The sequence below is a fragment of the Oryza sativa genome, chromosome 11 (genome assembly GCF_034140825.1).
Source record: "Oryza sativa Japonica Group chromosome 11, ASM3414082v1".
Taxonomy (NCBI): domain Eukaryota; kingdom Viridiplantae; phylum Streptophyta; class Magnoliopsida; order Poales; family Poaceae; genus Oryza; species Oryza sativa.
The window spans coordinates 18,086,366-18,106,851 of NC_089045.1; the positions used below are offsets into that span (position 1 = coordinate 18,086,366).

The window sequence follows — 20,486 nt, forward strand, 5'->3', positions numbered from 1 at the left end:
CACGCCAGGGAGAGGGACTTGGACTGGGGCGAGGTATCGAAAGAGAGGGAAGAGGGAGAGACTAGTCATGGTCTCTGTCTCTGATGCATGTGGGCCTTACTGGTGGACCCCAATGTCAGGTTGGTGGGGTTGCCAGCACAACGGACACCACCAATACCAACTTTTAAGGAGTATCAATGAAACTAACTTCATTTCTTTGCTTCCGCATGTGCCAAGGTGCATATAAGTCCTTTTTATAGCCAATGAAGACCTTGCCTCTAAAAGGATGTTGGAATAAAATGGGATGACCTGGTTCCAAGGAGTGCAATACTCTTTTAAGATTTGAAAGACGGTTTACTATTTTTTTTTCGACAAGTTTTAATTGAGTAGAAACTTTGACCATTATTTTTAAGCGATGTCAAAAACAGACATGCTTTAATGTAAGATATTAGTAAAATGCTTTCGATTATATATCATGATACAATTTTGAATGTTCTCTCCGTTTTTGCAACTGATAGAGGGATGTAATTGGGATGAGAAGGCAAGTATCTTTTGCCAGCTTATCCCACTTCCTGTTTATTTTTCTCCCAAACTGTATACTACCATATGGAAAATGAGGCGATAATGCGCAATTGCCCACGTGCGGTCGTGGTGCCCCTGTTCCATATGGAGTACTTTTCAAAAAAAAACAACAAAATAGAAAGACATATTTGAGTATATAAACTTTATACATGGAAATATATACATGGAAACTTTGAACACATAAAACTTTATATGTAGAAACTCTAATAAAGCAATATTTTGTATGAAAAAATTGAATTCAAATTGAAATCCAACTCAAGCATGTAAAATTTGTGTACAAAATTTCGGTGTACAAATTTTTTGTGTATAATTTTTTTTCTATAAACTTTAGTTTATAGAATCTAGGTGTACAAAGTAATATTTTGTATGAAAAAAATTGAATTCAAATTGGAATCCAAATCATTCATATAAACTTCGGCGTGAAAATTTTCAATGTAAAAACCTTAGTGACAAATTTTAGATGTTTAAACTAACCAAAAATGTATACTGTGTGGTATAAAAAAAATAGTGGATCAAAAAAGCGAGTACTTGATGTCAGCTCAAAAACCATACAATTCCAGTTGACTCATGGCTACTGCAAACCTCCAGTTGAGGAGTATGCATGTGGACTCTATTTTAATAGTTGATTAGTAGTACTCCACTGGTCATCCACCCGTGCTAAAAAATATATAAAAATATATGAACCTTCCGTGCATTGTTGCGGGATGAATGGAAAAATAATAATTACTCAATGATGCTGCTGCAACACCGATCATTCATATGAAAAGTGTCCTGAAAACTAAAGACTGGCATGCACCGGAAGAGTCCTGTGTTGCGCATCACCCTTGAGCTCGACTTGGCCTTCTCCCCCGCACGCAACTCCTATACTAATGCCACCAGATCAGCTCGATGCCTCGATCCCCCAGCCAACCTCCAAATCTGTGATAGGAAAGGAGAGGATGAACTTGGGAATCAATGCCGTGGCCGAATCCTCACCGGCCATCGTGCCTTGGCTAGAATCCGGTGCCCCTGATGAGAGAATAGGGTGAGGGAGCAGAGCTCGTCACCATGGAGCTCGCAGCCACTTTGAAACCACCTGCGCGACCGTCATCGATACCACAGGGAAGTGGCCACCATCGTCACCAACAAGTGAGGAAGGTTAACTTCTCGTCCTCTCCTCTAGGTGACCAGATACGTCAGCGGGAATCCGTGGCCCCCTAATCCGCCAGGCACCCTTCCCTCCGTCGAATCTGACCTCATAGTAGCAAGAAGAAGAGGGAGGAGGGGGGGCTTCTGCTGGGGGAGGGCAGCAACTCGGCTGGGGAGATGGGGATTGGGAGTAGCGACAGTGCCAGCTGGGCGAGGAGAGGTGGCGGTGGTGGTGAGCCCAACTGGGTGGATGTGTGGAGGGTGGAGAGGAACGGGGAGGGAGGGAGGGAGGGAGAGATGACTAGGAGAGTGGAGGACTTCAGCTTTTTCGTGGAGAGCGGAGGGGAAGGTGGAGAGGTCGGGGTAATAGGGTCGGTGGGACAGGGGAAGGAGACTTATATTATTTTTGCCCCTCCCCAAGCATGTTGACTTAATCAGCATATGTTTTTTAATCGGTTCTTAATGATACTGGTATCACTATAGGTTTAAATTATTATAGGGAGCGCGCCTATATGCGGCTGACTGTGTGCGGTTAGTCCATCACCCCTATACAGATATATAAATTATAAAGTTTATACATATATGTCAGAGTTACGGATAAGGCATATCCTCTATCCTTGGAGTCATAAGATATACGGATACGGTATATCTTCAAGTATAAGGAAAGGATCCTTTTGAGTTAAGGAAATCAATGAGTTCTAAAGAAATTAATCTCCACGAATAGAAAGTGTTAGAATCCTATTCAGAGGAGATAAGGATGTTGTCATACCGTACGGGGTCCGTTGTCTCCGAGTACTACTTGGAGACTAAGGTGATTTGCGGTATAAATACAGGCCCCTTGGGGTACAGATCATCAAATCCTAGCACAAAGACACACACCATAGCTGAGGCAATCTAGAGGACTTGAAGCCAATTCGCCCATAGATCTCATCGAGGCGTTTTCGACAGGGGTCTCGTTGGTAATCTCGGGATTCTATAGTTCTCTATTATACTCCATGGTTTTCTTCATAATCGCATATAAACTGGATTAGGGCTATTACCTTACAAGGTGCCTAAACCAGTATAATCCTTGTTTTCTATGTGCTTGATGTTGTATTGTGTAGATGCTCGTATCAACGTCCGCCAGTATCCCCGTCGATAGTATAAACTTTATATTTATACATATAAAGCTTATACATATATGTATACACTTTGTATTTATACGTATAGGTATAAAACTTTATATTTGTATCTATATGTATATATTTATAGGTATAAACTCTTTATAAATAAAAATTGTATATATGTACACATTCTATATTATATATATATATATAAACTTTGTACGTACAGAATTTTATAAATTTTATACATGTACATATAAAGTTCATGCACACGTATGAACTTTGGCTGACCTCCCGGTAGTATTTGATCTAAACATGAAAAAAAAATCCCAAGACCTAACAGAAAAATGAAAAGTGAACTTTTTTTCCAATAGAAAGATAAGTTAAACCCGTGAAGATTCAACTGGTCAAAGAGAAAAGCAGCGACGCAATCACGCTTCGTGCACCCCGCACGGTTGATCGTGCAATAGCATTTTTGTATTTTTAGGACGGGAATATGAAGTGGATCGGTCATGACAGGGTAAGTGATGGGTCGATAGTAATAGCCGTTTCTGTGGAGTAGTTACTGAAGTGTGTACCCAGTAATTAAGAGCCACTTTTAAACACATGCATCTTGTTCTATTTTTCTTTCTTATTAGAAAAAAGAATAATTCCCCATGGTGTGCTATCTCAATGCTAAGTTGGTACTTGGTTGCAGGAGATGCATTCATATATATACACCACCACCCAACACCACAACTGACCAATTGTTATTCACTTATTTGTGTTCTCTTTGTGCTCACTTGGTTTGCATGGTTAGATGAAACGGTAAACCACCTACCAGAAAGCCATCCTCCGCATTTCATCCTAATAAGTTTGGTGGTGAACCAACTACCATTGGATAATAGGCTTAGGAGTCATCTGGAATTTCCTTTGCTCACGGGTGCTGAAGACAAGCTTCTGAATTTCGACAAAGAAATGAATCTGAATTTTGATCTATTCTACTCTTGAATTATGTCCCTTTTCTTCTCTACTAGTAATCATGCACGTGCGATGCACGTTTTCCATAATATATCACTGGAGTACATAATTACAACAATATTTTTCGAAACTACATCTTCTGAAATACAATCTATTTAACCAAAATACATATGTCCTCACATAACTATAAAAATAAAAATAACCAACATTATGTAAATTACTATGGCCTTGTTCGGTTTAGAGGGGATTGAAGAGGATTGGAGGGGATTGAGGGGGAATAATTCCACACCATAATAGGTGTGGAATAAATCATCTCTAATCCCTCCTTCACAGGGATTAACCGAACAAGGCCTTAAGGAGAAGAAGACCCGCACTTCGTAAATAGAGAAGGCTATGTTTTCTTGCTCAACTATGGAGCAAAAGTAATACTATATGACTCCCACTATATAGAAAGCATATCTATAATTCCAATCATTCACCTTATCTTAAGTCAATGCAAGGTACTTCTGCTTTTAGATAGTCAGGACATATTATAGTATATTAGTATATAAAAAAGAGAAGATTGCATGCTATTCTGCTTGTCATATATGCTGACTGAATGATCCAGAAGAATCCTTTCGGTGTGGTATAAAGACTCAGTTTAGATGATCATATTGGCAACTTAAAATCTACATGAATCTAACTCAGAGTCTCACCCAATCTAAAGAAAATCAGAAGCTAAATCTTTGTGACAATAGAATTGATTCATTCACCATGTGTAAATCAATCTAATCTTCCAATGTTCAGGGCAAAAGAAGGGCCATGTAATAGTATTTTTATGTTATGTTAGTGATTGAAAATATATTTTTTTTATAATAAACACTCTATGTGATTAGATTTGCCGGCTCTAAAAGATTCCTAGCTATCCACTCATGAAGTAACAACGCTTAGAAAGATTGAAGATGCTGGTTCAGATAGGTGTATTTCTACATGAATTTTAATTTGCAAATGTATAAATCTAATTGATATTAAAAAATCAACTTGTAATTGTGCATTTGTGATATATGAATAGGCACAATTGTAAATACTATGTGAAAAATGGACACGCATTGAACTCTTACAGTCAAGTTCAATTTGAAGAGAACTTGTATAATATATGCATAGCATACATTCCATTGATGTCCAAACTACAGCTGAATTATCCACCAAATATAGCTAGAGTTGATTTATTGGAGTCTTCAATTTGAAACCATGAAAGATATCCATATTCTTATGGGGCAATAGTTGTTAATGTCCATTATTCAAAGATTAAAATACATTGAAAAATCCAAGGTGGTTAGCATCCCCTGCAAGCAACAAAATAATTATGTCATAATCATCCCTTCATATATTGCAGGAACTTCGAAAAGATACATCCTTTTTTGTTTGCATAGATGGGTTTGAGCTCTAAGCATCAAGTAATAGTGACATACATACTTCTTTTTTCATATTGTCATGATACCAGTGAAGCAATTGTAAAGACAGTTCTGAAAGTCGTTGCAAGTAGCATAATCCCTACCAAGAGAAAATTTTCCACTATGTTTAATATATCTATCTATCTATCTATCTATCTATCTATCTATCTATCTGTTGTTGAAACGACAACTGCATACGTCGAAAGACATGGTTACTCAACAGTGGTTGGAAAAATGAAGTGTACTAAATTTTGAATTTCACTTGGGATCCCCCATTACATGGCCCTAGGGGACTATTTATAGCCCCATTACAGGTTCTTACTACCAGGGTTTAGGTTGTACAGGGGAATTTACATGATTACCCTTACAAAAGGGACATTTACAGGGGTACATAATGTTATAGGGGCTCATGGGCCCCTGATGGGCCGTCTGGTGATCGCCGGCCTGATGGGCCGGAAAGGCTTCCTTGGCCCTCGCGGGGGCAAACTTGTCAAGGCGAAGTCATCCTCCTTTGGCAGACAGTCTTCGCCTTGCACCCTTCGCCTGAGACGCCTCTGGCCTGGCGCTACTCTTCACCTTGCGCCGTTCTTGCTCCATAGCCTTCGCCATGGGTTTCGGCAGGTTTGGTTGAAGGGCCTCATGCCATCCGCCAACAAGCCCCTCACGGGCAAGGGTGATATTGGAGCTTCGGCCGAGACTGTGCAAACCATGTGGTATGGTATGCGGCGCCCCCTTTCGACCGATGCTCCTACCGAAACCTACATTATTCCTGCGAAAGAAGTTTGTTATTTGTGCGGCTGGTATTAATTTGCCGCGCTTCGCCTCCTGCGATTGATGGTTATATATATTCTTTTTTCCTAGGTCGAACGGAACAGTATTGGGCCTTCCTATCGTGGGCTTTTCACTATGCCTCTCGGTCGATAGGAATTTACCGTTTCGCCTACCCTTGCGACACGTGGCGCTTTATTACTGGTGGGTAGGCGAACGGTCGCCTGGGTGGGCTATATATTCCCGCTGCTCTTTCCTTTTCACCGCCCCACTTGCCATTTTACCGCGCGCGCTCTCTTCCTTCGTCTCTTCCTTTCACAGCATCTTTCGACCCCTCAGGCGTTTCGCCGAATCTCTTTTTTCGCCGAATCTCGTTTTTCGCCACCGCAAACGCACCGTTCGCCATGGCCCCACGTAAGCCAAACCCTACTTCGGCGAAAGGGCCAGATCCCGGCCGATTCGATGATGATAGTACCGCCTTTCTAGGGTCTCTCTTGTAGACGACGTCGAGCTGGCGAAGCTGGTCAGCTCCGGAGCGTTGGTTAAGGGGCAGGCTTTCACCCCAGGGAAAACCGTGGTGCCGAAACCTATCGACAATCGGACAGTGGTGTTCGTCGTATTTTTTGAGGCAGGGCTACGGTTTCCTTGCAACGTGTTGTTGCCGGAAATCCTTCGCCTCTTCCAGGTAGAACTTCCGCAGCTGAGCCCGTCGGCGCTTGTTCAGATCGCTACCTTCGACTGGGCGTGCCGGACTTCCGGGTTTGAGCCTAACGCCGAGCTCTTTGGCGCCATATTTTTTGCCACTGTGAACTCGAAGACGGTAATTACCCCGGCTGGAACGAAAAAAACAATGTTCGGGAGCGTGAACTTCAACGTTCGCCCCGAGCGGTCCGATCTCTGGCCGGTGAACGCTGCCATGTCGAAGTGGGACCGCCATTGGATGGCGAGGTGGTTCTACCACACCATCCCCTTCGAGGCTGGTTCTGAATCAGCGAAAGCCCTCCGGTGCCGGCGCAGGGCGATTGCGCCGAACCGGAGACCCAAGATCGCTGTGGACAGCACCATGGAGGCGCGGTTCGTTCTACTGCGGAAGGTTTGCTCCCGCCTTAGCTGCCGTGACTTGGTGGAGGAATTTTGTATGCTTCGCATTTTTCCCCTCTCCCAGTCATGGCAAGTCGCGGTTGAACAAGGCGAAGAGGTCGACGGTTTGCCGAACCTGATACTTCCTAAGGGGGCGAACAGTAAGACTGTTCTTTTGCTATATACTGTTGTGCTTTGTTATTTCGCCTTATTTGACTTTTGACATAGCTTCACACTCTACTTTTACAGTGTTGACCCTCGACCAGGCCGAAGCCGAAGCCCGCAGGATGATCGGCGATGTTTCGGTCGTCGAGCATAGTCAGCTGTTAACGCGTCAAGCGGCTGGGCGGGCGAACCGAGTTTACAATGGCGAACTGCCTCCCCGTGCGAATCCTCAAAAGGCCGACGACGAGGCAGGGCCTTCGCGAAAGTGGATGCGTGGACAAGTGAAGCTTGCCACCAGGAAGCGAAGGGTTCCTGCTTCGTCTGACTCCGACACCGACGACGAGGATGATGCCGAAGAACGTGACGGCGAGGAGGAAGGAGAGGAAGAGGAGGAGGTGGAGGCTGTGGCTGATAAGGCCACGAGCGAGGCGGTCGAAGACCGCGTCGACACCCCCGGCTACACTCCTACCCCAAGTCCCGGTCAAAACGAGACCGGGGTGGAGTCGAACAGCTCCCCCCTTCGTCGAAAGGATTTGGAAGGGGCGAAGGCCCTAGTTGCGTTCTCTTCAGGTGCAGTGGCGAAGGGAGGTCCTGTCAAAAAGGTGGCCAAGAAGAAAGGACTCGTCGATGTCGCTCGCATTTTTAGCGACGACGAGTCCTCCGACGGGACTCCGACTTCGCCCGCTGATCACAGCCTGGATCTTTCGGCCGCCCCCATTCCTCCATTCGGCGCCGCTGGAGTAGACGGTAGCACCGCCGCGGGGGCTTCGGCTTCTGCGGAAAGGATTGTGACGGCCGCGGCGAAAGTATTCGGCAGTCCTCCGCCTCTGCCGGTTGCATCGCCGCTGATTGAGGCGAATGGAAAGAGAGCGGTCACTGAGACGTCCACTTCGGAATATTCGCTCTCGGTACCCCGCTTCGCCCCTGGTGATTTCGAGACACGTGCGGACCTCCTTCCTTTTGTGGAGGGGGTAAGCAATCTTGTACTGCCCGCCAGTGCCCCGAGCTTGTTCACCGAGCTGAATGAGTTCGACGAGGGGTGCTCTACTATAAAAAGCCTGGTTGTTCGGGTATGTTTCCCCCCCCCCCTTTTTTTTATCTTTACCCTTCCTCTATCTTGTTTTTACAACTGACATTTGTTCTCTTCGCCGCTCGTATTCTGCGCCCAGATCCTCGCGGCTCACAACTCAACAGAGCGAACTGTGCGAGCCTGACTTGATGGGTTCAAAAGCCGTCTTCGGGCCAAGGATGACGAGCTAGGCCGTAAAAATTTGGAGATGGAGGCCCTTGCCAACACTCTTAAGGAGGCGAAGGCTGAAAACAAGTGGCTCCAATCGGAACTGGAGAAAGGGAAAGAAGCCAGGGCCGAAGTCGATCGCTTAAAGGCCGAACTGGAGAAAGAGAAGGCCCATTCGGCGGTGCTCATTGACTACTACAACCTTACTGAGCCGAAGATGGAGTCTCTTCGCCAGAAGGCTAGCAGGGCCGAAGCGAGCGCCGCGGAGGAGTCGCAGCGGTTTTCGCGGGAGATGGCGAAGACCACCGAATCCGCGAGAACGGCTTGCCAAACACTCCGCCTTGCCCTTTCTGACATGGGCGCGAAGGTGCGTGGGGTCCCTACCGAGGATGCCTCAGCCTTCGACTTCTCGGAGTGGACCCAGCAAGCCGGCGGATCGGTTTCGGACTGCACCACCGCGTACGGCGACTGCTGTGCGCGCGTGTCAGCAGCCTTTACCATGGGCCTCTTGCAGCAGTTCGGCTGTGAGCACATCGCCGAGTTCCCCAAGTACACGAAGGGGGATTGGGAAATCAGTGCGCAAGACATTTCGCCTGCACTTCGTGCGTGGCGAAAACAATTTTGGCAGAAGGACGGCCGCTCCGCCACTAAGGCGCGCCTTTTGGAGCAGCTGGCGAAAGCAGAGGCGGCGGACCTTTGTGAAGAGGAAGGCGCGGCGGCCGGAGGGGGTGGAGGCGATGCCCAGGACCACCCAGAGGTGTGAGGCCCTCCGCCCTTCTCTTAGATTTTCATAGTTTTCTTTTGGTGTTCGCTAGATGTGGCGAACCGTTGTATATTCGGCAAACTGCCGCTAAACCTTAAAAAAGGCTTTTTGGTATGCTTTTTTGGCATATTTTTATTTCACTCGTTTCGCATTATGCCATACCTTCCCCTTCTTTCGCCAACTCTTACCATGCAAGATGTGTTTTTCCTTTTCTGCACTGTCTACTAGGGGGTCCGCCGAAAATCGTGCATTCGGCCCCCTTCTGGGAGCTGGCGAAGTCAAAACGAGAAATTTGTGGCATTGAAGGGGCTGCCGAAGACGCGATGTCCATTTCGGCCTATTTATCGCGAAATGGAGATAAACGGTCGCAGCTATAAGGTTATCAAGGTTGCCAACTGGCTACGTGCGCACCCCGGGCGAACCTTAGAAGATTACGATCTTGTTCGCTCAAGACGTTTGGAAGATATGGCTCGCTTTTGGCGAAACCATCAGAAAACTAAACGCCAGGAATCGATCTCTCAGCGTCGTTACAGTTTAGTCTGTGTTTCGCCCCCTACTCCTCTTAAGGTTGTGTATGATATTAGTAGTGATGACGAATCTAGTTCGTCCGACCATTCCTTAGGGAGGGATAATGATTACTGGGGCGAAAATGTAATTTACTTGTAGAATGAATTGTATCGGGTTGTAAACCTTGTATTCTTCAATTATTTTTTCGAAGCTAATAAAGAACGTGCTTTATTTCCTTTTCGCTATTTTTCGCATCGTCACATTTTGTGCTTTTGTTAGGCCGGAACATGCCGGCCCCTTTGCATATATTAGCGAAATAGGTGTACTGACTTTTCACCTTTTCGTCGTTCATTTTCGATCTGTAGCGTTCTGTGTCGAGAGAAACGCTTTTTCTTTTGTGCTGATCAGTCGTAACGTCGTTCGGCTATTTATGTTCCGAGATAAGCTGTTGCGGTTTCAACGTTCGGCGAGCAATGCTTCGGCCGATTCATTTCGCCCCCTTGGCCTTTTTCGCTGATCAGGCGTTTGCCTTGGGGTTTTTCCACAAATTATCAATCACACGAAAAGTAAGAAGAAGGCGGAGGACACAGAGATTTTATACTGGTTCGGGCCTCCATGGTGGATAATAGCCCTACATCCAGTTTTTTTCTTTTTCTCTCTTTCTTCTTTTTCTCCTTTTTTTTCCTTGCCGAAAGGCTTACATAGTGCCGAAGGGCTTACATGACAGTATGTACATTTTTACAAGTTGGCGATTTGGGTGCCACCCATTCTAGACATAGACGCGCTTGAGGGAGGCGGCGTTCCAGGAATGGTCGAACTCCTCGCCTTCGAGTGTCGCTAGGCGAAAAGATCCCGTCCTGGACTTGCGCTTGATGAGGTATGGTCCTTCCCACTTTGATTCAAGCTTGCCAACTGCTACTGGGTTCGCCTTCTTCCTTAGGACGAGATGACCAGGTATGAGCTCCGTGGGTCGAACTTTTTTGTTGTAAGTTGCCGAAGTGCTTGTGGCGTACTTGTGCATGTGCTCGAGCGCTTCGACTCTTACTCCTTCCAAAAGTTCGAGCGATACTTCGCGTCCTTCTTCGCCCCCGGAAAACATCACCCTTGGTGAGTTAGCCCCTAGCTCTGCTGGGGTCATTGCCTCATCGCCATAAAGAAGCATAAACGGGCCAAACTTGGTTGGTCTTGTGGGGGTCGTCCGAAGAGCCCAGAGAACCGATAGCAATTCCTCTGGCCATTTGCCTTTCGCCACCCCCTCAAGTCTTTTCTTCAGTGCTTCTATAATCTTGCCATTTGTACGTTCGGCCGCCCCATTTGACTGCGGGTGTGCGACTGACGCGAACTTGATTTCCAGGTTAAGCCCTTCGCACATTTCTCTGAACTTATCAGAGTCAAACTGCTTGCCGTTGTCAGTAATGAACTCCTTTGGCACTCCGAAACGGCAAACAATGTTTTTCCATACAAATTTCTGTACTGCTGCCGAAGTGATTGCCCCAAGGGGTTCGGCTTCAATCCATCGAGAAAAATATTTCATAGCTACAATTGCGAATTTATACCCGTTTCACGCCACTGGGAACGGCCCAATAATGTCCAGTCCCCATCTGGCGAAGGGCCATATTGGCGCAATGGGCTGCAGATCATACTGGGGCGCGGCTTGACTTCAGCCATGACGCTGGCAACTTTCGCACTTCTTGATTTGCTCAACACAGACTTTCAACACAGTGGGCCAATAAACTCCTTGTCTAAATACTTTGGAGGCCACCGTTCTTGCAGCCTGGTGCGTGCCGCATAGCCCCTGATGTATCTCCTTTGCCATTTCTTCGCCTTTGGCAAATGAGATACAACGAAGTAAGGGTTGAAGTACCCCTGTGCGGTAAAGCTGACCCGAAACCATCTTATATTTCGTGGCTCTGAGCTGCAAACGCTTCGCTTCTGCTTCGTCTACCGGAAGCCAGCCAGTTTCAAGGTGTTTCACAAATGGGGTTCGCCAGTCATGTGGGTCTTCGCCCCGTTTCTCCTGGTCAATTGCCATGACTTCGGAGCAGTCCATGGGCACACTTGGAGCATGCAGGACTTCAAAAAAGATGCCCGGCGAATGTGGGCCACCACAAGCAGCGGATTTCGCCAAGGCGTCTGCCTCCCCGTTCTGGTCTCTAGGCAAGTGTTCGACCATTATGCCGGTGAAGCATTTTTCCATGGACCGAACAGCCTCCAGATACCTCTTCATTCCCTCTTCTTTTGCCTCGAAGGATTTGTCAACATGACCTGCTACCAACTTGGAGTCAGTTCGAATTAGCAGTCGCCGGACTCCCAGTGCTTTCGCCTTTCTTAGACCCAGGAGAACGGCTCCATATTCTGCTGCATTGTTTGTTGTGTCGAACTGTAATCATGCTGCGTACCGAATCGGCACACCATTCGGCGAAAAGAGGACTGCCGCAACGCCTGCCCCCTTGTGCGACCACGAACCGTCAGAGCACATAACCCAGAACTGTTCGGCCGGCTCGGGGTCAGGGGCAAGTACTGGTGTCCATTCAGCTACGAAGTCAGCTAACACTTGAGACTTGATAGCAAAGCGTGCAACAAAATGCAAGTCAAACGGGGATAGCTCTGCCGCCCACTTGCTGAGCCGGCCAGTGACTTCCTTGCCTCGGAGTATTTCGCCTAAGGGGTACTGTGAAGGCACTATGACTTTATTGGCCTGGAAGTAGTGCTTAAGCTTGCGCGAAGCCATCACTAGAGCGTAAGCGAGCTTTTCCATTTCAATGTACCTTGTCTTCGCTCCTTGCAGTGCTTCGGAGACAAAGTAGACCGGTTTCTATCCGGACTCTGTTTCTAGGATGAGTGTTGCACTGACTGCCACCGGCGAAGCTGCCAAGTATAATAGCAGTTCGCTTCCTGGGGGTGGGCTTATCAGAGCTGGCGGGCTTTGCAAGTATTGCTTTAGCTCGTCGAATGCTGCTTGGCACTCTGGTGTCCAATTAAACTTTCCCGCGCCCCGGAGGGTCTTGAAGAAGGGCAAACCTCTCTCGGCCGCCTTTGAGAGGAATCGACTGAGTGCTGCAATTTGGCCTGCAAGCTTTTGTACTTCATGTACGCTTGATGGAGGCTTCATTTGCTGGATGGCATCGATTTTCTCGGGATTCGCCTCGATGCCCCTTTCGGAAACAAGGAAACCTAACAACTTGCCTGCGCGAACGCCGAAAACGCACTTTTCCGGATTCAGCTTTATGCCTGCCGCGCGCAAGCTGTCGAACGTCTCCTGTAGGTCGATCGCATGGTCGAAAGCCTTGCGGCTTTTTACGACAATGTCATCGACGTAAGCTTCCACGTTTCGCCCCAACTGTTTGCCATGGACCTTGTACACTAGCCTGGCGAAGGTTGCTCCTGCGTTCCTTAAGCCGAAAGGCATCCTGAGGTGACAAAATGTGCCGAATGGAGTGATGAAGGATGTTTTGGGGATGTCGAGCGGGTTCATGTGGATCTGGTGGTAACCAGAATATGCATCTAGGAAACTCATGAGCTCGCATCCAGCTGTTGAATCCACGAGCTGGTCGATTCGCGGCAAGGGGAAATCGTCTTTCGGACATGCCTTGTTCAGGTCTGTGAAATCGACACACATGCGTCATTTGCCATTTGACTTCCGCACCAGCACTGGATTCGCCAACCACTCCGGATGGTCAATCTCTTGAATAATCCCCGCCCAGAGTAATTTTTGTACTTCGGTCTTCGCCGCTTCTTGGCGATCGGCCGACATCTTGCGCAACTTTTGTTTTCTTGGCTTAATATTCGGCTTGACTGCTAAGTGATGCATGATGAGATCCGCCGGGACGCCCCCCACCTCGTCAGGGCTCCAGGCGAAGATATCGATGTTCTTTTTGAGCACCTCTAGGATGCTCTCAACTTCTTCTTCGCCCATGTCGCCCCCCAGTGATACGAGCTTTGTGGGGTCGGCATCATCAATCTGCACTTTTGTTATCTTGCCGTGAGGGGTGGGATTCGGCGTGTGCTTCGGCCGCTCATGCGGTTCGGTCTCAACATTGTGCACTGCTCTGTTGATTATGGCTAGATCGCGTTTTGAAGCGGCCGAAGGCTGAAGCCCCTTGACTACTATCACCCCTGTTGGGCCAGGCATCTTGAGCTTGAGATAATTGTGGTGGGAAATGGCTTTGAACTTGTTCAGGGTTGCACGGCCGAAGATGGCGTTGTAGTTGTATGGGATGTCGACGACGTCGAACAGTATTTGCTCTTCGCGCCTGTTTTCTCCCGAGCCAAAAACTATCAGCAAAAGTGCTTGGCTAAGAACTTGCACTGCCTCTCCGCCGAACCCCCGGAGCGATGTTGGTGCCGGTGTAAGAGCTTGGGTTGGCAAGCCCATCTTAGCATATGCTTCGGCGAAGATCACGTCGGCCGAACTCCCTCCATCGACCAGGATTCGTCAGACTTCAAAACCGGCTATCTCAGCTGAGATTACCAGTGGATCTTGATGCGGGAACAGGACTCCTTCAGTGTCTTCTGGCCCGAAAGAGATCAGCTGGTTCACGTACTATGGCGCCCCCTCACCCGCCAAAGTGATGCTGTGGACCATGCGGATCTGCATCTTCCTCTGCCGTTTCGACAACTGGCTTGGCGGGTCAGCTCTTGTAATCACTTGGATTACCCTTCGTTGTGTATTTTGGCGTTGTTCGGCTGGGGGTGTTTGCTCCTGAACTGCTTCACGGGGTGCTTCGACAGTTGTTCCCTACTGCGGCCTTGGGTCTTGCGCGTTGCCACGTTGCCTAATGTTTCGACATTGCTCCGTGGTGTGCGAAGAGCGTCCGTAAAAGGCGCAGTAGAGGTCTTTTCGGACCTTCTTGCGGGCTGGCTGCTAATGGTTGCTTGCTTGCTGGGCGTCGAACTCCTTGCGGAGGGCTTGCACTTCTTCGACAGCCATCACAGCCTTGCCCGCCCGATCTGTTCTGAACTTTCTCCAAGTCATGGGGGCTTGGCCTTGCCTTGGCGGCTGTCCCTGGATTGCCGGCTGAGACTGGCGAACAGAGAGGGGAGGTGGTTCGGCAATTTGAACTTGTGCTTGAGCTTGAGCAGCGGCGACGGAGGCTTTATCGTACTCAGCTTGTATAGCTTGTCGTCGCTTAGAATCCTTCTCACCCCTTGCGAACCCGTCAATGATGCGAAGTAGATGCTCGAGCGTCTGCGGCTCCTTGTTGGTGATTTTTCTTGTTAGTTCGCCCTCAAGTAGACCGGCCGAAGCGGCGTTTATAACCGACACCTCGGTTATATCTTGAACTTGGCACCGGGCTTGCGAGAAGTGACGCATGTACTCCCTTATCGACTCCCCCGGCCTTTGGCGAATGCCAAGAAGGTGTTGTTGCGTCTTCGGCTCCTCATAGGTGCCTCGAAAGTTAAGGACAAAAACATCGCGCAATTGCTCCCATGAGTAAATGCTATTGGCTGGTAAGTTGAAATACCAAGAACGGGCGATGCCGTCTAGAGCGAGATGTATTACCTTCGCCTTGGTATTTTTGTCACCATGAGCCGCTTCGATCGCTGACTCGTAGATGGAGAGGAACTCCTTCGGGTCAGTTTCGCCCGAATAATGTGGGATAGGTGGGAACTTGAACTGGGGCGGGATTGGACGAGTCTTGATTCCCCCACTCAGCGGCAGCCCCTTTTCACCTCCCGCCCTGTTTACCGCACCTTGCTGCGGGTACAGTGTGGCGAAGGGCGAAATCGCAGCTTGTGCGTGGAGTTGGGCCGTGGCATTCGACTGCCCGGCTCCAACTGGTGGTACTTGCTGGGCCGCCATGGATGGGTCAAAGATTGGCTGCGACCACATCATGGCAGCTTGGATTGGTGCTTGGTTTGTTCCGAAGCCTGGGGTTGGAACTTGCTGCCGAACGGTTGGCACCTGAGCAGTGTTGACGAAGTCGAACTGCGGTCTTTGACTCCACAGCGAAGGTCCCGAGCCTGGCTGAATTGGTGGCAACCAATTGGGCGCACCTTGACTTGTATTCCCCACCGGGTAAGCCGATGGGGTTGTGCTTGAAATGTAGTGGGGTTGGTTGAGTTGCTGAAGGAAAGCTTGGAGTTGCGCCTGCAGAGCTGAAGCCCCTTCCGCCACTGATTGTGGCGCTTGGCCAGGTGGTTGATGCTGCCCGGCGAAGTACACCGGCGGCTGTGCGGCTAGTGGCGGAGAGGGCTAGGTCACCACTTGCGGCCGGACTTGAGGTGGGGCATAGCCTGCCGAATACTGAAGGATTGGAGCCGACGTGGCCTTGGTCCGCCTTGTCGCCTCGTATGCTTGTTGTTGTTCTTGCATTTGGCGAAGCATATCTTGGAGCCGTGTCATGCTCTGCCGCATGGCTTCCATGTCGGCATCGGCTTGCGCTTCGGGGTCCAGGCTGATTTGGGCCTGTACAACGGCGAGCGCAGTTGGCGCCGCCGGCTGCGATGGGGCGGCTTGAGGCACCACCAGTTGGTTTGTCGAAAGGATATCCGCCCTGGTCTGGAGTGCCCTTGCCGCCACAGCCGCCTTCGCCACGTCGGCCGTGTTCGGCACTTGCACTGAGGTTGCGGGGGCCAAAGACGGTTGTGATGGCGCGGGGGCCGAAGGCGGCTGTGATGGCGCTTGTGCTTCTCCATCTTCGGCCACGGACGCCAAAGGCTCTGCTCCTTCCTCGGCGGCCATGTCCGGCCCGGCGTCGCTCTCCTACCGCCTGACAACCTTCTCCTTCACGACCCTCTTCGGTGGCATTCGCTCTCAGTGGTTTCGCTTGGAGTCCCCACGGTCGGCGCCAGCTGTTATCGAAACGACAACTGCATACGTCGAAAGACATGGTTACTCAACAATGGTTGGAAAAATGAAGTGTACTAAATTTTGAATATCACTTGGGATCCCCCATTACATGGCCCTAGGGGACTATTTATAGCCCCATTACAGGTTCTTACTACCAGGGTTTAGGTTGTACAGGGGAATTTACATGATTACCCTTACAAAAGGGACATTTACAGGGGTACATAATGTTATAGGGGCTCATGGGCCCCTGATGGGCCGTCTGGCGATCGCCGGCCTGAAGGGCCGGAAAGCCTTCCTCGGCCCTCGCGGGGGCGAACTTGTCAAGGCGAAGTCATCCTCCTTTGGCAGACAGTCTTCGCCTTGCACCCTTCGCCTGAGACGCCTCTGGCCTGGCGCTACTCTTCGCCTTGCGCCGTTCTTGCTCTATAGCCTTCGCCATGGGTTTCGGCAGGTTTGGTTGAAGGGCCTCATGCCATCCGCCAACACTATCTATTCTATTATATACTAAAAGTCCATTAAACTTCCTACAGACGCTCTCAAGCCGCCACGTGAGACTCCTACAAACGCTTCTAGGTTGCCACATGGCTCTATCTAATCTAACCGTCGATTTTAACTTAAATTAGTGGACCCAATATTTTAGACCATTAGATTAGATTTTCACTTAAATCGATGGACCCGGTATTTTAGGCTATTAGATTAGATGTATTTTATTTCATTTTAAAGAAACTAATTCCTTACTCTATTACGTACGTATATGGGAGAAACACAACTGAAGTAACCAATAAAGCCTACCTATTGTTCGCGTCAGAAGAAAAAAAGCTGCGCACAGAATTACTATAAAATCAATAAGAAAAAAAACATACGTACTTAGCACCATGGGAAAAAATTGATGATATTTAAAATAGGATTTTTCTATCATTTAAAGATAAAACATTTTACTCTATAAATTTACGTAAATATCACCGTTGATTTTCATTTAAATTGGCGAACCCGATCGATGTTTTAGAACATTAGATTAGATGTATCCATTATGTACTAAAAGTCCATTAAACTTCCTAAAAATACACCTAATCCACCATATGGCATCCTGCAAACGTTCCTATGTTTCCATGTGATGCTCTAATAAATTAGTGAAATTCTTAAAAATTCTAAAAAACAAAACATATTTTTATTAAATTTGGTGAACCGATTATTTACAACCATTAGATTAATTTTCAAGAAAAAATTCCTCTTCTAAAACCGGGCCCACCTAAGCATGTATGTATAAGTTACTATTTTTTTTTTAGAAATAAAGAACCCACGTATGTACGCCTCCTCTTCCTTCAATTCATTTCTCCATTTTTTTTTATTAGTTAGATAAGTATAATTTTGTTTTAAAAAATTAAGCTTCTAAATCATACAACTAATGATCCGTGTAAATCTTTAGATTATTTATAATTAAATTTATAGTTGAAGATCATATTTCACTGTAATTTAGATTTCAAAAAATATCATTTTGGTTTATATTTTTTGACTTTTGGGTGCCATTTAAGCAATTTAAAAATATATATAAATAATAATAGTATAGATTTTTTTTCATCATACATAACTTCATAAAAATTAAATTAGGTCTACAATCATAGCAGTAAAATGAATATACTATGAGTCTCCAAAGTATGTTAGTTAGAAAGTAAAACTTATGCAAAAAAAATAAGCAACTATAACATCTAAATCAAAGAACTAGTATTTGATCAACTTATTTCTTTAGATTATTTTACATTTAAAGATCCATATCCACTGTAATATCAACTTTGAGAATAAATTTGGGGCTATATTTTCTAATTTTTGTGTGCTAATCGAACAATTATAAAATTATAGAAAGATAATGATATAGATTTTATCACCATATATAACTTCAGAATAATTAAATTAGATATATATGGATAAAAGTAAAATAAACCTAATTCTGAGCAATCTTTTAGAAAACTACTCCCCCAAGTATAACATTAGGATAAGTAAAATAACAGTATTATAATATAACATAATTAGATTGTAGTGTTCGTATTTTTAATATCTATTATGAATATACTGGAAAAGACAAGTAAAAAAAGGATAGATTTTAATAAATCAATAAATCATTTTTCAATTTTTAATTAAAAAAGTAATAGCAACTAAAACACAACAACCCCGTAAAAAGAAGTATTACAAATATATGCATGTGTAATCTCTTCCCTTCAACTCTCTCTTCCTCTCTTCATTTAATTCCTTTATCTCCTAATTATTAACTAAATAAAAAAAGATCAATAATTAAAAAGCTAAATGATTATAATTATTAAGTTAAATCATAATTTTAACTTATTTGAATTTTTGTTTTATTTATAATTAAATAAATAATTTATGATCCATGTTACCCATATTTCACTCTATAAAAAATGAAAATACATCATTTAACCATAGACACCGTTCCTTTGCAATGTAGCCAAATAGAAAAAATTCAGAATGTCATACAAAATGAAAATAAATATTATATTACCATAAATCCTTGTACATCCTCTAAGCGCACTTAAGACGTCACGTGTTACGCCTTAAACAAAAATAAAACTTTACAATTGGAAGAAAAACCATCTGACCATCAATTTCCACTTAAATAGGTAGGTCCATTATTTTCAATCAATAGATATACTTTTAGGAAAAATCTTAAGCCGACATGTGTTACGTTTTAAACATTAGATAAAATAACAGAAAATGTGAGAAAAAAATGGATCATCGGTTTTACTTAAATCATTTAGATAAAATAGAAAAAACCACCCCTCCACTTTGCCCTCCCCCACACATACGCACAACACGACAGTACTCATCCCATCCCTTCTCGACTTGAGCTCTCCACTCTACCCCTTCTTGTTTATATAGCGAGAAATAATCAAAATTATTAAAACATGCATAAATTTGAAGCTACACATCTGATTTCTAATCCAAATATTGTTGTATTTATAATTAAACCAATGATTTAAAGATCCATAAAGCCTATATTTTGAACTGATATAAAATATAAAATAAAGAAAGTAATAGAATATGACAATAGGGACTCAATTGAACTATTTAGAGAAAATGTAATAAGTTCGTAAAAAATTTGCTTCTTACATTTCACTAAAATTAGACCAACCATTGCATGTTCAATTTTTGTAACAATTTTAAAATGCTTAGACATTAATGGCCTTACATCTATCCTATATTATAGCATTATGAGTTTCTCCACATATTATTACACATATAAACCGCACTAATGTTCACAGTATATAGTTCATTGAAAAGTTGTATTTGTTACTATTAAATTTAAATTTTTGGATTCATGTTAACTAGGTATTTTATTTTAAAAAATATAGTATAGGTCACACAAATCACAAGGAAGCGAGGTATATGACAAGTCTTTATTAATTTATATATAGAACAACTTACGTCAACTTAAACCAACTAGAAGGAGACCGACTTGATGGTACAAATAAAACATTTTTATTAACAATAATAGTTCTTTAGAATTTATTTAAAAAAGCAAGTAAACATTCTATTAAAAAAATGACAAAACACCTTGCCTCTAATTTACACTTGATTTGTTAGACACGTTTTCCAAACAAACTGAATCGAACTTATTGTAGGATCGAATCAAAAGAACTAAGCTAACCAGAGGGGGTGAATGGTTGGTATGCCCAAAAACCAAAACTTTTAGCAGAAATAAAAGTTACCCTCAAATTCGACGGATCGCGGTATGACCAAAGTAGATGCGTCGGTCTGACCGCCTGGTTGACGTCGGTCGAACCGCCGATATCACCTGCTCACTCCTGTCACCGCCGTCGGTCTGACTGCAGGTCACCCGCCGGTCTGACCGCCCCTTGCCACCGGTCTGACCGCCGGAGTGAAACCGGTTAGACCGCCAAAACCCGATGAAACACAAATCGAAGAACTCTTAAAGTGGATGACGACTTTATTGATTCTCTCTGTGTTTACAAAGTGC

General features: G+C 45.6%; 2 protein-coding genes across 2 annotated transcripts; both read right to left on the reverse strand.

Moving 5' to 3' along the window:
- Window positions 1-10,474: 10,474 nt before the first annotated feature.
- LOC136354181 (uncharacterized) lies at window positions 10,475-11,077 on the reverse strand. The gene has a single exon (XM_066305860.1). The coding sequence runs from the start codon at window positions 11,075-11,077 to the stop codon at window positions 10,475-10,477; it is 603 nt and encodes a 200-aa protein (XP_066161957.1).
- A 2,250-nt stretch (window positions 11,078-13,327) lies between these two features.
- On the reverse strand, window positions 13,328-14,080 carry LOC136354182 (uncharacterized). The gene has a single exon (XM_066305862.1). The coding sequence runs from the start codon at window positions 14,078-14,080 to the stop codon at window positions 13,328-13,330; it is 753 nt and encodes a 250-aa protein (XP_066161959.1).
- Window positions 14,081-20,486: the final 6,406 nt, after the last annotated feature.